We start from the raw sequence: 16,135 nt of genomic DNA, 5'->3' as shown, positions 1-16,135 counted from the left end.
AACTCTGAAAAACATTTTGTAACTAGAAATTTCCACTGAATGTAAACTGTATACAATGTACATGTAGTTCAATATGCATGAATAATAATGAACAAAATCAGAGAAACGTGTCATTCTTGAACTCTTAAACAATGTCTTCTTCCTTACTTTTTACCATACAAGCCAAATTCAGAAAATTACAAAGTTTTGAGGAGAGTTGATTAAGATTTGAATGAAAATCCTATAATAGTTACATAATTGTAGATACACTGTAGCTGTCAATGCAAACCTTATATATGAAACAGGGGATCAGTACTAATTTGGATGTCTTCCTTTGATTGCTTAATCACAACTGAAAAGTACTTTCATTGTTCTCATATCTTTTACTTCCCATTGAGAAACCCAGACATGTATTTACTGTAGAGTACTGCAAGCCCCTGTACCCCTGTGGGAATCCCATATCAAAAGGTTGGGGATGTTGGTCATCTCACTTCGGGGTATAAATCTAGAATTCTGGTTGCACCTAAGGTGATGATGACTAAACGCCACTATTTTTAGCAGTCAAAATATCTTTTAGGGTGCACTCGGAGAAATGATAATCAGAGAAAGTTAACGTTCTTATTTCCATTTTTAGGCTCAACTTCTGCTGGTCTCTTGTGTCTGGTTTACTAGCATGGGCTCCTTTCCTGAACAATGGCTGATAATTGAGCCTACTCTGTTTTAACTGGCATCTTTTAGTGGTCATATATTAAATCTTCAAATATTTCGACAAGTATCCCCGACCTTTTCATGTGGGAGTCACCCCACCATTGGCCCTTAACCTTTCTCACACTGCTTGCTTTTGGCAACAATACTTCCTCAAGAAAGACTAGAATGCCTTGGAATTGTTGACCCAAAGTATTCAAATCTTAACATTCTCTTTAAAATGGGTCGAGGCACGTGACTGTGAGGAATGGAGCAGGGAGAAATGAAATGTTTGTTCCAGTTAAAATCTTTGTTGTGATGGAGACTTGTTGCTGATTGGCTGCGTTGTCTTGTTGCAGATGGTATGTGTGCCCCAACTAAGTGACTTTTGTTAAATCTAGTCTTTGCTTCAGGCCAAGTAACTTCACCTGTTTAAATAAATTGTATAAGTCTGAGTTGAGTAACATGGCTAAGCACCTTACCAGGAATGTTACTTTTTGAGTCCATATAACATATTACCAGTATATCTTTGGCTCCTATACACCGCAACTTTCTAAGTATTGTTTCTTTACGATGTTCTGGTTCATATGTACATTAAATTCAAGCTTATTGTCTCTTAATATTGCTGGATACATATATGCATGACCAAAATTGTGTGGTTCCAGAAAATATCCACACCTCCCCAGGCCCACAGAAGGGATTTTTTCGAAGACGTGCCACCCCTCTGGAAATTCCAATTAAGCTTCGTACATTTCTTTACATTTTTTGGTCTTACAGAACCCCACACTCCCAAGAAAATTCCAATCCATTCTGTGGGGTAGTATGGATATTTTCTGGAACTGCACATTGTTACTTTTTTTTGAAACATGAATAGAAAAAATCAACTCCTCTGGAATTTTTCTGCAAATATGGTAGTAGGAACATCACCAGTTAAGTAATATCAGACCTTGAATCATTGTTTTAACTCTGTCAAGGTACTTGGGAGTTATGACTTCAGGACCTGAGAAGCTCTTCACTGGGGTGACTGAGGAGGAACAAAGAATACCATAGTTAACCAAGCTTTAGACTGTGCAGGGTGATGCACATTTCACCTCTCCTTTCCTTACATCGAAAGGTAGACACAATGACATTTAATTCTCAACAAGGCAATCCTCTTTGATGGACTAAGACATGAAAAGGCGAAACACAATGCAAGTCTGATTTACAATACCTTCAGGTTTGGCAAAGAGAGTCTCATCTATAAAAGATGCCTTTGACACTGGCTTGTATGAATCACGTAACCTGAAAAAAGCAAGAATTAAGGACACCGAATGAGTTGCGACTACACACCAGCACCTGACTGTCTCCTCCCCTTGCCATCAGAGCCTGCTTTGATTATTAACTTACATTCTTTTGCTTGGTATAAATCTGACGTTTCTTGCATGGGTGAATATTCCATAACCATCCCTGCAGTGAAAGTACTGGATCCCCTTGTACAGACCACTTGTGTTACCAACTTGAAATGCAATGATTAAAATAATGTAACATTAGTTATCAACTATTGTTGTTGGAGGTCTAACTGTAAGCATGTTGGCTCCTGATGGCCACTGTCTTGTGTTCTTGCTCAGGGCTCTTTACTTTTTATGGTAAATATTTAATGCTAAGGGTAACCCTCTGATGGCCTACCTTCCCAGCCTGCGGAAAGTAGGAAACACCCCTAGTCCAGTGACTGGGATAACATCTGGCTGGCACTATCGAGCACTTGACCCGAGGTGGACTTTGGTTATCATTTACATCTCATTCTGTTGATAAACTCAGAGAAAATGTAACCGTTCTTGACGTTAGGTTGTCTCCAAAATTAATTTGTCTTAGCTGTGCAGGAGGCCATCACAACAGAAAGAATTGGACGATACCAATCAAGGCAACTGTTGGCAATGATCTTCTTGAAAGGGGATTTAAGGTATAAATATTTTTTGAAAAGAACTGAGGTTGCATGCTGCCAGAACAAGCATAAGTATCAACAGATCGAACTACGGAACCGAGAGCCGAGAAAACCGTCTAGAGAACCCCAGTATTCCATTCTATCCCGTTTATATCTCGTCCGGGTACCGTTGTTGAGAAAGTAGTTTGAAGTGAAACAATCAAAACACGAGGCACTCAATTTAATCAAGTGTGAAACAAGGTTCTCCCCGCCATCATGTATGTATGTATGTATGTATGTATATCAACTGATCTTAGCCTTTGTTTACGCAGCTAGAAATATTTGGGTTTGGTGACATCGACTGACAAGTTAACTTCACTTTATAGGGTTATTAAAACGTTTTCTAAGCAAGATCGAAGCATCGCTACGGTACCTCTATTGTCCAACTCGATGCCAACCCATTCGCCATCTTTAGCTACCAAGCTACCCGCATATCGAATCGTCCCGTTTTCGATTTCTCCCCGCCATCTTACTTGGACACGAGCCCCAGGATTGATGTTATGAAAGAAGACCATGGATCTATCTTCTACATCTTGTTTTTGCGTAAACCTTTAGAGTAAAAAAAAATGTAAATCGCTGGAAAAACGATGAAAAACCCGCAAACAAACCCAGTTGGCGGGAGAACCAACACATTCTATTCAGAGCTCTGATTGGTTTAAATGGGAAGAATGGAAGAATTTTAACCAATCAACAGTGATGTAAGATTTCGAACGCGTTGCTATGGTAAACCAAGAAATCATAGTGACGAGCCGTATATTAGCAACACGGCAGACATCTTGGATTCAGAAAAGCTTCTTGAGAAAGCTAAACAGAGTTTGCTCCATAAACAACTATGGCTCTTCCTTTCCTTCCAGGACAAGTTTTCGACCGCAAGGTACGAATTTAAATGTCAGAAATGACGTCTTATTTTCTTTATTTTCAGCAGAGCTTGTAGTAAAACCCGCCTAACTCTGATCTTTCTCCACAGATTGGCAAGACAAAATTTCACAAATCACATCAATTTGATTATCGGAATGATGTATCAGTTTATGTTGGAGAAGCTAAAAGTGGAATCGGTATGCAGTAAAACTGTACTATTTTTCTTCGAAACAATAATTTGTTCATCGAATGTTTGAATCGCGTTTGCGAATGTTTGAATCGTGCTTGTGAATGTTTCCTCTCAACATGTTCGTCTCTTTTTTTTTTTATCATTCCTTCCATATTCTTACATGTAAGCTGAAGTTTATATCGTATTGATTATTTTTAGGAGGGGATCCATTACCAGGACAAAAGCTTAAACCAAGACACAGTGGTTATCCGAAAGGAATTGGTGGAGAGGCCCCAGCTTGGGTTGCATTTGACAGACAGGTAAACACAATTTGATAAAAAGAATGGAAAAATTTACATTAATTATAAAGAACTGAAATAAAACTCTACTTTCACTTAACTTTGCTTATGCTCCGAAGTTCATAGCTGTTCATTCTGCTTCGAGAACATACCCAATGGTATACCTACAGTGATTGACTAAGCTAACTTTCTGGGCAGCAAAACAGTCTGTATAACTGGTACCCAGGCATATGAGGCACTAACTTGAAGAGGGTCATACAGGGGGGGGGGGGGGGGGGGTTCTCTGGCATGGTTCAGCAATGAAAAAATGGACGATCATTGACAGAAAAATTTCCTTTTCCCGAATCACGAAAATGAGCAAGTAAGATACTCTTTTTAATAACCTGTCCTTACACTAGAAAGAGTGTTGAAAGTAAAATCGCAAAAGGCTTAGTCAAGGTTCCATATTGCAAATTGCCTACCTAAGTAACTCTCAAAAGACGAGTCTAACCATTCAGAGGACTTACGTCTCAAAATCACGTAGAATAGAGTGGTAAAATCATGATTATCGACTAATAATGTCAATAATTCTAGTTCTTCATGGGTCACACGAAACCTTCAGGTCACAGATCATGAAGAATAATTACCTAAATTCATGTTTCATGGAAAATAAAATCAGCTAATCACGTATTATGTGAATAACCCTGTATGACCCTCCTTGAAGACTGGACTTGCATATGATCGAGTTGTCTGTCTTGAGCCCATGGCCAATTCATTAACTCATCCTGTTGTCCAGAATGATAGTTAATGAATTTCAGAGAGCGTAATAATTTCTTTTGGCTGTGTGGTAAAACAAAACAGTTAATTACAAACCTCATGGAAAGAAGTCTGCTGTGTTCTCTTTTAACCCTTACAGGCCATCAAGAATAACTTTCTCTTTTGAGATAATTGACATAGGAGATACTTAATAGATGAGGCATGAATTAAAGGCTGGGATTAATACAGGTTTTTTGAAATACAGGTTTTGTGCTTTGATGCTTACTTCCAAGAAGCTGTGCATGAGAAACGTGAGGAGCAATATAGGATAAGGAGGTATGTTATCTTAAGATGTGAAACCCAGTCCTTGGCTAGAGAAAATTAGGAGGCAAGAGTCCACTATTAAAAAAACCTCTGGTGCCTTTTCTGATATCAATGGAACATTTCGAATTGCACTGGAGAGATTTGAAGCTTTGAAGTTGCTCAGTTTCAGGGAATTCTACAATATATTTCTGTGCAGCAGGCAGGATTACATGTACATGCATAATGTTGAGGAATATTAAAGTAGAGAAGTGACCAAACACCTTTGAGATATTGAGAGATTCTATCAGGATCATCTACATGGATATGTTGCTGAACACCGGAGTATAATCAGTGGCCAATTAATCTTACTATTTGATTGGATTTCCTTACTTTAGATGCAAAATATACTTTTATTTGGAGGATGATAGCATTCAGGTGATTGAGCCCAAAGTTGAAAACAGTGGAATTCCTCAAGGTATGTTTAAAGCAGGGCTGTAGCCTTGATCTTCATACCTGTAGCAAACGTGTTACTTTATAGGCGTATTGTATCAACTACAGGCTAGTTCACCCATAACATCAAGGGTACATCAAACATACTCAGCCGTAACAGGTGTTACAGGTTACGGCTCTTATTGACAGCCCTGTAAATCGTGCATTATTTTGCAAGCATCAGCATGAACACTACATGCAGGCTCAAGCTAGATCAAGTTGTGTCTTGAGACTCTCGACTACAAATTTGCATGTGTATCATACTGCCCAAAAATATGGTGGAAGCGTGAAGTGCTTTCTTCAGTTGTGTTGGGCCATAAAATACTCATCCACTCCTGCAGAGGCTTTTTTAGTTTTGACTCCCCCCTCCCCCCACCGCTCTTGAAATGTTTAAGTAATTTTATGTAAAAAGTGTTGTTTTTCGACACACCCCTTCCTCAGCACTTCTCCTCTGGAGATTGGCAAGGATAGATGTGGCATATCAAAGCACTTATTAACTGGCCCTTAAGGATATAGTGACTTGAAGTTGTTTTCTGAGACCTTGATATTACCCAAGGCAGTAGCCATGCAGTGTTTATCCAGTCATTCACATATCTAACCTTGAATAATAAGCTAGACATGTCTTACAAATCGTGTTGGTATTTACTAACAGGAACTCTGATTCGCCGTCATCGCATTCCACTTCCTCCACCCAATGACGAAGAATTTTACACTGTGGAGAACTTTAATGTTGGTCAAGAAATCATGCTGTACTCACGCACCTTTAAAATCACTGTAAGTAATATTTAATATTTCCAGTATAAGAAGTACTTGTATCTGAAGACTTGTACAAAATAGAGGAAAATTTTATGGAGTTTCTTTTCCTGTGAATTTGATGTAAGAATTATTAACAAGTTTGTTTACATTTTGACAGGGATGTGATGATTTCACTCACAATTTCCTCCGTAAACTTGGAGTCAGAATCAATAACCCAGAAAACATTCCAGGAGATCCATACACCGATCACCGCAAAAAGGTGTTAACTTTTAATCTAATTTTAAAATGTTCTTTCCCTGATGTTCAATGTTTTTCGAAAGACTTGTGTTTATTTTTTTAAAACAACTCCTGCACTTTTTGTGTCACTTCAGCCATCAGATACTGATAGTGTTTTAATGTGACATTTTACATTTTATTTTCTAGTTGGTGGAGAGTATGCAGCCTTTGCGACCATACGAAAAGGAAGACACCCTTAAGCAGTTTCTGCAGTTTGATCGTAATGTACTGCGATTCTTCTGTGTCTGGGATGACTGTGACAGGTTAGTGAATTATTGAATCAGCTGTCAGATTCTATCTTATTTCATTTATTGCATGTTATTTTAATGAACATAGAGTGCAATTCTAAAACAATATAATTGTTATTTCTATGTTTATTCTTGAACTTGTCTTCTCTCTGTTTAGTATGTTTGGTGATGCTCGTGAAATGGAGTTACATTATTTCCTTGCTGATGATACTGTGGAGATCTGTGAACGCATTCCTAACAATAGTGGTAGAGATGCAGTACCTATGTTTCTGCGACGGCAACGACTACCAAAGGTATAATTTAACTGCCCTTTGCTTGGATATCTTTAATAGAATTTAGCTTGTTGATTGAGTGAAAGGTTTGTTGGATTAAGAGATAAAACAAACTTTGTTATTCTTTTGTTTTAGGAACCTACATCACTGCGACAACCAGGAGAGATTACTGGCAGAACAGTGTTAAATGTGTTTGGACCCATGGGACATGGAGGGAGATGGATTCTTGATAGCTTGAAGGTAATTTAATAAGATAATAATAAAAATTATGTATTATAATAATAGACCAATTTCGATATATTAAAATTCAGCCTAAAACAATAGACCTCAACACGAGGCTCCGGGGAATAAACCCCACAAACTCTGTATTTATTCCCCGGAGCCTCGTGCAGAGGTCTATTGTTTTAGGCTTAATTTTAATATATTGAAATTGGTCTATTACAAATGAAAAATAGAGAAATAAATACAAGTTTATTGTGTGACTCAAAATGGAATGTACAAAGACACAATTTCAATTTTGTAAGGAATGTTTTATTGAGAACTGATAAATTTCTGTATTTTGTTATTTTTCAGACTGGTGCAGTCCATACAGATTATTATCATGACAGTGACCTCACTCTAGGCACTGTTCTCAATGTGTGGGGCCGCAAATTCCGTATCTGTGACTGTGACGAGTTTACAAAGGAGTATTACAAGTCAAAATATGGGCTTCGTAAGTTATCCTGCTCGTTCATTGTATTTGAAAATTTGCTGTTAGTTGCTGGGGTAAATATCAAAATTTATCAAACTTTTGAGGAGGTCTAAATTGGTGCTTCTTGACACATATATAAGTATTTACAACTGCTGGCTCGTTTATTTTCCCACAGAGGAATTTGAAAATATCAAATACAAAGCAGACCCGCTGCCCCTGCCGGCACGTGAGATCCCCCCATACAATGGATTTGGCTCTGAGGAAGACTCACTTGCCACATGTCTCAGTCTCAGACCCAAGCCTACTCGAAGGGATTTCAAGAAGTTTATGGAAAAAGACAGGTGGGAATAAACTAATGCCATCAGCCAAATTGAAATAAAGTAACATTGCGACTTAAATTACAGAGAGGCCGAAAGTAGAATTTGCTGTCTATCTTTGTGACAACATCTGGAAGAAAGAAATAATAGACCTTTCCCACATTTCACATCAGTGCGTTTGAATAATGGCACCAGAGCGAGGTTGGGGTGGACATTTTCATACATTTGCTGTATTTTTGTCCACCCTGACCTCGACTTGGTGCCATTGTTTGTTGGAATACAGGAATGGTCTATTACCCCACAAAGTCTTTTATGTCTGAGTCAGAACTGGTGGTTTTGCCCCACTGCAGTTGATTCTATTTTGATTCAGCCAAAGTCTAACTGTCGAACTTGACCCAAGGAAATTACTCCTCACATTTCTAGAGCTTTGATGTCAAAAATTTTAGTGTTGATCTCAAATATAAATAACTTTGCGGAGTTCTTGTCACTGTTTATCTGTTGTCAACTCAGTTTGACCATACTAACTGATTTGTTATCTCTTGTAGACACGGTCTTGAGAGCAATGTTCTTCGGTTTGTTGCCCGTCTGGACACAACACGGCCCATTGATATGGATAGAAGGTGAGTTAACACAAACACAGTGATGTAGTGAAGACATGATTGATTATTGCAGTTACACACACAACTTAAGCAGTTGTGAAATTAAAGCCTGGAAAAAAATTGAGGCCTGAACAGGATTTGAACCCATGACCTCTGTGATACTGGTGCAGTGCTCTACCGACTGAGCTGTCAAGCCATCTGGGAGCTGGTAACTTTGTGAGTTCGTAATTCAGTGTGTTATAGCTTGTTATGAACTCATACAGCAACATTCAATTCCAAAACCTAAAAAATAACATCTTTTAACGATTACCTAGGGCTAAAAAAAACTTGACTTCAAGCTTGTCTTTGGATAAGCAGTCCCCAGATTTTGCTTGCCTTGGGCAAGTCTTATTTTATCTTTTTTAGCTGGCAGAAGATGTGCCTGGCCCCTCGCCCATAAAGCAAGTTAGAATGAAATGTTACTTGCCTGGCTGGAAAATATGACCAGATGGCACTTTTTCTGAGCCCTGTTACCTGGGCCTAGATAGAAAACGTAATGCAATGAGAAAGTTTTATAGAGAGGTTGCATAATTATTATGAAAAAGTTAGATTCCATGTGGTGGGTTTTTATTACAAAGTAAATATGTGATAATTTGATCCAAGGAACAACGAGACTACATCTTGTTTTACAGATTCATCATCTCTTACTTCCTCTCTGATGACACTGTTCTTGTGTTTGAACCACCCCAGAGGAACTCTGGGATATTGGGCGGCAAGTTTTTGGAACGAGGACGTATCAAGAAACCTGATGACATTAATTATTTTATCGCTCAAGTAAGAAATATTACCTTTGATGTGTCGTGACAATGAGACTTCTTTATGACTAGCAGCCATTCACTCCGCTTCTATGTTGTTGAGAATCTACTTGGAGGGTTTTTGCGATGTCGCCTAGTTACATGATAGTGGTGACATACTGATATCATCTCGTGCAGTTTCTGATTCAACAATAAGAATCAGAACTCTTGAATCCTTTGTATGATTTTGTTAATGATAACAGATCTGCGATAACATTGGCAGGTGTTCGATTATTCTCTTGTAATTTATCGGCATTAAAAAGCAGATTTCGTGTATGGCAGAAATTATGCCGCTGAAGCTTCTCGCTTTACGTTTGTTTTGTATTTGATCTCACCAGTCCAGCTAAACCGGACAACGGTCCGTTCTGCGACCTTGTTTTCCCAGTTTGCAAAATCTTACTGTTTCAATTCCCTTGCAGGACTTATACATCGGAGCAAATGTTGAGTTTCACAAATACAAGTTTATCCTGATTGACGCAGATGAATATGCTGTGGATTATATGGAGAAACACTCGGCTGAGTTCCCTCAGGCCAACGTTCATTTTATTCTTCCAAAACTGAAGCAGATCCTTGAACAGAAGTACGAAGAAATCAAATCTGAATTCCAGGAACACGATCCAAACAATTCTGGCAAAATACGCGCTAGCAGTTTCAGGTAAATAGTCTTTTGAAATAGCCAATATGAAATTTGTTGTGAACCTTTGATCCTAGAGCCTGGAGTTGGAGGGGAGTACTCAAATATGAAAATGTTGGGGATGCCTGTCATCTCGCTTTGGGATATAAATCAAGGATTCTGGTCTCGCTAAGGGTGTTCATGACAAAACACCATTTTTAGCGGTCAAAGTATCTTTTAGGCTCTCTTAAGTCCACTCAACAAGCGTGGGCTCCCTTCCTGAACAGTGGCTGATAATTGAGCCTATTTCACTGTAAGTGGTATCTTTAAGGGGTCAAATAAAGATTGAGCCACATGCAGATTAGTCTCTTTTAGGGGTTTGATTCAAAATTTCCAACGAGCATCTCCGACCTTTTCATATAGGAGCCCACTCCGGGTCCAACAGTCTTTGCCTTATTCTGGGCAGTGGCAGGAGGGAGAAGGTTGCTTCAATGTGCTTGTGAATTTGGGAAGCTGTAAACACAAGGAAGGAGCCTATATATGTGTGACTTTCGAGTATAAATGATTTTTGCTTCGAAAGAAGTTGAAGTGTCGTAGTTTCTGTAATGTTTAAAAGGCGTACTTTTGCTTTACAGGGAAATCCTAGACGAGTTTGGACGAGGTCTGCTGACTGTGCATGAACAGCTTACAGTGTCTAGATACTTTGGAGATTATAAGGTAAACATCACTAACAGCACTCAAGAAATGTTGTATGATAAAGTGTTAGGGAGCTTAGGCAAACCACTATCAAATCTTTTCGAGTTGATCACTGGCGTGACATATTTAGTTTGAGCAAGTTAGACCGATCGGCGGGCTGAACAGATCTAGCTTATTGTGAAATTCAAAGGTAAAATACAAATCCCTGACTTTTGCGAGGCGTCACCATCGTCACTGCTTAAGGTCCCTATTTACCACTGAGGCACTTGCCTGGGACTTGAGAGTTCTGGCTCTTTGATCAGGTTCTAGGTACTTGCCGTCAAATATGTTCTCCTATGGCCCTCTCGCTTTATCATTTAATTTGCAGCTACTTGTGTTGTCAGGTTGTAGTTGACAAAGCTCACTATGTTATCACTTAGCAGCGATATGCCAGGTCGTTTTTGTCTGATAAAGGCTTATGCCTTCAGTCGTTTGGCATGAACTGTAGTGAAAGGAATTAAATATACCTAATTAAGGGAATTTTTTCCAGCCTTACCTTTTCAAGGTTTGTTGATTTTTAGCATCGTTAGTCGTCAACTGATTTATTATCGTTTGCTGAATATTGTTCCAAAAATCAAACCGATATTATTAAGTGTTCCATATGTTCTATGTCGAGAGTCTCGGAGTCACATTAAGAGACCGCAATGTGAGTTTTGCTTTAGATTGACTCCTGATCCACTTTTCAGGAAGAAGAAGATGATCTTCAGATGTTAGTGGTGGCTATTCAGGAACAACTGAGGAAAGCTAACTTTGAGGACTTCTCCAACATGATGGACTCTTGCAGACACGAAGATGTGCTCGGGTAAGGTTATTCTATCCTTACTTTCCTCGAGGGCAGACCTGCCAGGATATTTTTGGAGATTTCTGCCTACAGCTGTATGACAATAGGGAGTATAAGAAAACCCCAATGTCAGCGCCAGCGGGAAAGTCACTAAGCAAAATATTTAAAGTGCCTATGAAGTGAAAAATAATTGCTGCATATTTGAAAGGCTTTTCAAAGTAAAGAAGAATGGCGTTTTCCTTTTTGGATATCTTTTTTCGTTTTAGAGATATTTACGTTTGCAAGTTGTAAGATTTCTCCGAACCGTATTCTCATGAGTATAGCTCATGCTACTTAGCAGTGTCTATGAACGTAAAGTTTGCAAGCTTATTAAGTTCTCCGTTAGTGGTAATTAAGTACTTGAAGGCGTGGCTGACCTGGAGGCAGTAGTCATTCACATTCTAAGGAGAAGGTTTCTCGGGATAAAAAATCTCAACATTTGCAATGTTGTTTTACTTCTTTAGCACTGGATACCTTCCTCTGCAAGAACTCCACAACACTTGTAAACGGTTCAATGTGCCTGCCAAGCACGACTTACTAGAGGCCGTCTTACAAAAGGTTGAACGAAACGACAGGAACGAGGCAAACTACGAACAGTTTCTACAACTTCTTAACTGGAGGGACTCGCCAGGTGAGTCTTCACGGGACAGGAGTGGGGAGGTTACGGATTCATGGAGGGAGGGGACGGTCGTGTACTGTAAATGGCCTAGTAATGGCAAGTTGCAGCGGTTTCAGTTTGCGTTTATTTAGCTTTTTCGTCGGTTGAAATATCAAATTGTTTATTGTCAATAATAAACTTGCCCCCCTTTTTTCCTTGACAGTTACAACCCAGAAGTTCGTGCCGGCTGCAGCTCCAGATCCGAAATCTACGGTAATTTGATATGCTTACTTTATAGTAATAAGCGAAGACTAGCGATAATGGAGGGTCGGGAGGAACAGAAGATTGTTCCTTCGAGTGACAACTTGCAGCAATCCGGCTTTCCTTTCACAGATATCTGCAGCAATGTTAAACTTACGCCCTAATTTGTACTTATATTTGTATATTTCATTCCCTTTTTCTACAACTTGAACATGATCTCAGGGAGATCGAAACGTTTTTTTATCGCTTGTTTTTATTCTAAGATGTGTTTCGGAAAAACTTCTTATAAGAATGTTAAACTTTCTTTGCTTAATTTTAATTTCTCTTTGTAGATCAGGTTAATCAGGGTTGTAATTTAACTGTAGAGTATTTCACTTGCTATCGGAAATGGTTTTTAATGTGTAGGGCAAAATCTAATGAATCTAGAGGATGAAAGTGCAACGACCATTTCGAATTACAAGGAATAAATTATACGTTTTTTAAGAGACTGTTTTGTAATATTTCTCTGTTATCCTTTATGTTTCAGCAGCGAATTGGTCCGCAGGAGTTTGTTCGGTTAGTAAGTTACAAGGATCTTTTACAAAGTCTTCTTGAAGTGGATTGAACTTGGATCAAAGACGATTCTTACCTGAGTTTATATTGCAATGGTGCAACTTCTTTACAAGTCCAGGAGTGCTATAAGCCTTAGAAATGGAGACGCTATAATTGAACAGACTTGTAGAAAAAGACGCGTACGGCAAGATTCCTGGATTTTATTGTAAATAAGTCTGTTAATATTGTTTAAAATGGAGTTTTGTCCTTTGTAAGAAATAAAACTGAATTGAAAAAAAAAACATTTGCCACTGCTGTTCGTATGCTTGTTTATTTAACTGACTCACAGTCTACAGTGTCAAACGTTTCGACCTACAGATACATTGATTATTAACAAAACAAAATGGTAAAGGTACACAGTAACCAGCCCCATACAGCGGTCCATACAGCGAACATCTGTATCAACCTACCAGCCTCTCTCTCAAAGGAGAGAGAACCTGGGGTCGAGTTTGCATCTGTACTTGCATTGTATCGTGTCCAGAATGCTACAGTTCTTTGTATTCAATCTATACAACTTCATATTATCGGGACTACGCTATTACAGGTAAGTAAACCTTTTGTCGATGGTTAAGATTTTTTATGCTAACAAGATCGATCTGTTGGTTGATAGAGTACCCACTCGCTCACACAATCAATCAATCAATCAATCAATCAATCAACCAACCAACCAACCAACCAACCAACCAACCAACCAACCAACCAACCAACCAACCAACCAACCAACCAACCAACCAACCAACCAACCAACCAACCAACCAACCAACCAACCAATCAATCACTAAATCACTATTCACTCAATATTCAATAAATCAACAAACACATTGGTCCAAGTTAATGAGGGGGATGGGTGATTTGAAAAAAAAAATTCTGCAGGCATACTTCTACCACAAAAAATAAACATGACAATTGCCGAAAAAAAATTCATGCACGTTAAGTGAGTCGAAAATAGCATGTTATACGGAGAAAAAATTAAATGCATACAGACGACTCGAGAAATAAAAAATCCTAATTCATGAAGGTGATAAAATATTCGTGCCTGTACCAAATCACCCACACACGCCCTCAAACGTCAAATGGTCCACCCCTAAGAAAGGTGGTGGTCGGTACATTTTCGTAGGAGCGAACTGCTTCCTTTATCGTCTGTTGTGTTAAGACCGAACCTTTGATAACGATAGTCTCTTATGCCAGTTGTTACAGTGTTTAGTTTTGGCAGAAGTATTTATTTGAGGAAGACGTTTCTTTTTTGGGCGTTTTCGCAATGAATGCCATAAATTTTACCGGAATGGTAACTTTTTCAGCATGTTAAAATCATTCATCAAATTCATCTAACAATTCACTGCAAGCAAACGAGCAAGAAAGTAACGTTTTTAATTAAGGCCAAGTTTAAAAAAAAAAGCAAATATTTCTCGTCCCCGCTCGCTTCATTTTTTGGGGCCGCCTCTCTTTTTTCTTATTTGTTATTAGTAACGTTTGTACGAACAAAAACCAACGTACAGGCGTTACTTTTACTTTGTATCCAGTTCTCCTCGATTGAGTACAAAGAAAACTCTAAATATAAAAGAGATGGTTTTTGTCTGCGTTTTAATTCGAATTCAGGCTAAAATTTGAAAGCCTTAGTACGCTAGGTCCATAGTGGATAGGTTAATTACCTTGCAGGATTTATTTTGCAAGTTCGCTGGTAAGGGATGCAAATAGCTTTGTATTATAAAAATATTCTGTGTCATGAAATATTTATAAGATCCACAAGCATGTTTCGACGGTACATCCGTCATCGTCAGTGTGACGGTTAAGAAAGTTTACAGTGATTTAAAACGTGCCTGTTACAAATCATACGTTACATTGCGTTGGAAAACAATACGCTAGATAAATTTCAAAGTTAACGGAAATAAAAAGATGCGCGTGCGCGTGCAGCTATAGGGAAAGTATTGTTTTCCAACGCAATGTAACGTATGATTTGTAACAAGCACGTTTTAAATCACTGTAAACTTTTATAAGATCCACTTTTAACATAGCGCGCGCGCTAGTCCTACCTAATTCCTATTGAGCCATCATGACCAAAATCTTTATGTACGCACGGCCGTGCTCAATAAAATGACGTGTGCAGTTTCATTTCAGCTGCAAAATTTCCGTCGAGTTTAGTGCGAGTTCCTTCTGTTTAAGTTTCGGCAATGTGAAGATTATTCTGAACAATCCAAACCCTACTTCGAGCCTTTGACTTTTGCCGAGCTAAGATGTTTACTTAAACTTGAGTATTTTGACTCTGTTTGTCTACATTTTCCGGCATTGAGTATTTTTGACTTTGTTTGCCTACATTTTCATTATAATTAAATCGAAGGAGCGAATTTTTCGTTGACAATTTTAGAAACCAGGTTAAGCGTTTTCGTTCAACTGATTGTGGCGTGTTAGGATCCTAATTACCTTTGTTTTCCTTCACCGTGCATTGTAAGAACTTTGTAGTTAATCACAAATAAAACATGCTTTAGTGCCCAATATGTTGTTGCCATGTTATAAAAGAATTGGTTCATGCTTTTAGCTGTGCGTATATCGAGTCATAGATGCACTTGGAAAGTTTGGAGAGCACTCAAGAAGCTAGAGTTGCTCTCGGCTATCGCCTCGAGCAACTCTTACGCTTCTTTCATGCTCTCCAAACTTCCCGCGTGCATCCATAACTCGATATACGCACGCTAAGCATGAACCAATTCTTTAGAAACACATGCTCTAGATTTATAATATAATAGCAGTTCGATTCGACCTCCAACTCTTGCACTAGATTTGCATCTCGATTTAAACTTTACAGAAAGAGCAGTTCACAAATTAAACCACGTGAAGTTCGACTGTTAAAATGTTCCTCATCGCATGATACGTTGTTCTTTAAAACATGTATCAAAATAAAACAAACTTGTGTTTAATCAATATCTGACGTTTCATATTATTAATATTTGACCTAAGAACTCCAACATGTCCCTGGGGGAGGGTAATAATCTGTGAAGAAAGCATTCAATTAAAAATAATACAAAACTGGGAAATAACAAAAAAAAGGGCCCACCCG

General features: G+C 38.5%; 2 protein-coding genes across 2 annotated transcripts; one reads left to right on the top strand and one right to left on the bottom strand.

The window, feature by feature from the left end:
- Window positions 1-7: 7 nt before the first annotated feature.
- On the bottom strand, window positions 8-3,303 carry LOC145493433 (uncharacterized). The gene is made up of 5 exons (XM_081472900.1): window positions 2,997-3,303; window positions 2,050-2,158; window positions 1,874-1,944; window positions 1,610-1,687; window positions 8-1,091 (listed from the first exon to the last, which is right to left on the bottom strand). The coding sequence occupies exons 1-5, from the start codon at window positions 3,136-3,138 to the stop codon at window positions 838-840; spliced, it is 654 nt and encodes a 217-aa protein (XP_081329026.1). The 5' UTR covers window positions 3,139-3,303; the 3' UTR covers window positions 8-837.
- Window positions 3,304-3,369: 66 nt separating this feature from the next.
- On the top strand, window positions 3,370-13,328 carry LOC145493430 (EF-hand domain-containing family member C2-like). The gene is made up of 20 exons (XM_081472898.1): window positions 3,370-3,497; window positions 3,591-3,678; window positions 3,870-3,970; window positions 4,950-5,020; window positions 5,383-5,462; window positions 6,129-6,250; window positions 6,390-6,491; window positions 6,656-6,771; window positions 6,914-7,049; window positions 7,164-7,268; window positions 7,602-7,740; window positions 7,895-8,060; window positions 8,582-8,656; window positions 9,307-9,448; window positions 9,888-10,123; window positions 10,717-10,798; window positions 11,503-11,618; window positions 12,101-12,267; window positions 12,458-12,507; window positions 13,022-13,328. The coding sequence occupies exons 1-20, from the start codon at window positions 3,456-3,458 to the stop codon at window positions 13,097-13,099; spliced, it is 2,214 nt and encodes a 737-aa protein (XP_081329024.1). The 5' UTR covers window positions 3,370-3,455; the 3' UTR covers window positions 13,100-13,328.
- Window positions 13,329-16,135: the final 2,807 nt, after the last annotated feature.

Source organism: Orbicella franksi, chromosome 7 (assembly GCF_964199315.1).
Source record: "Orbicella franksi chromosome 7, jaOrbFran1.1, whole genome shotgun sequence".
Lineage (NCBI taxonomy): Eukaryota > Metazoa > Cnidaria > Anthozoa > Scleractinia > Merulinidae > Orbicella > Orbicella franksi.
The sequence above is the reverse complement of the archived record's forward strand: the minus strand, read 5'-3'. Positions and strand labels throughout refer to the sequence as shown.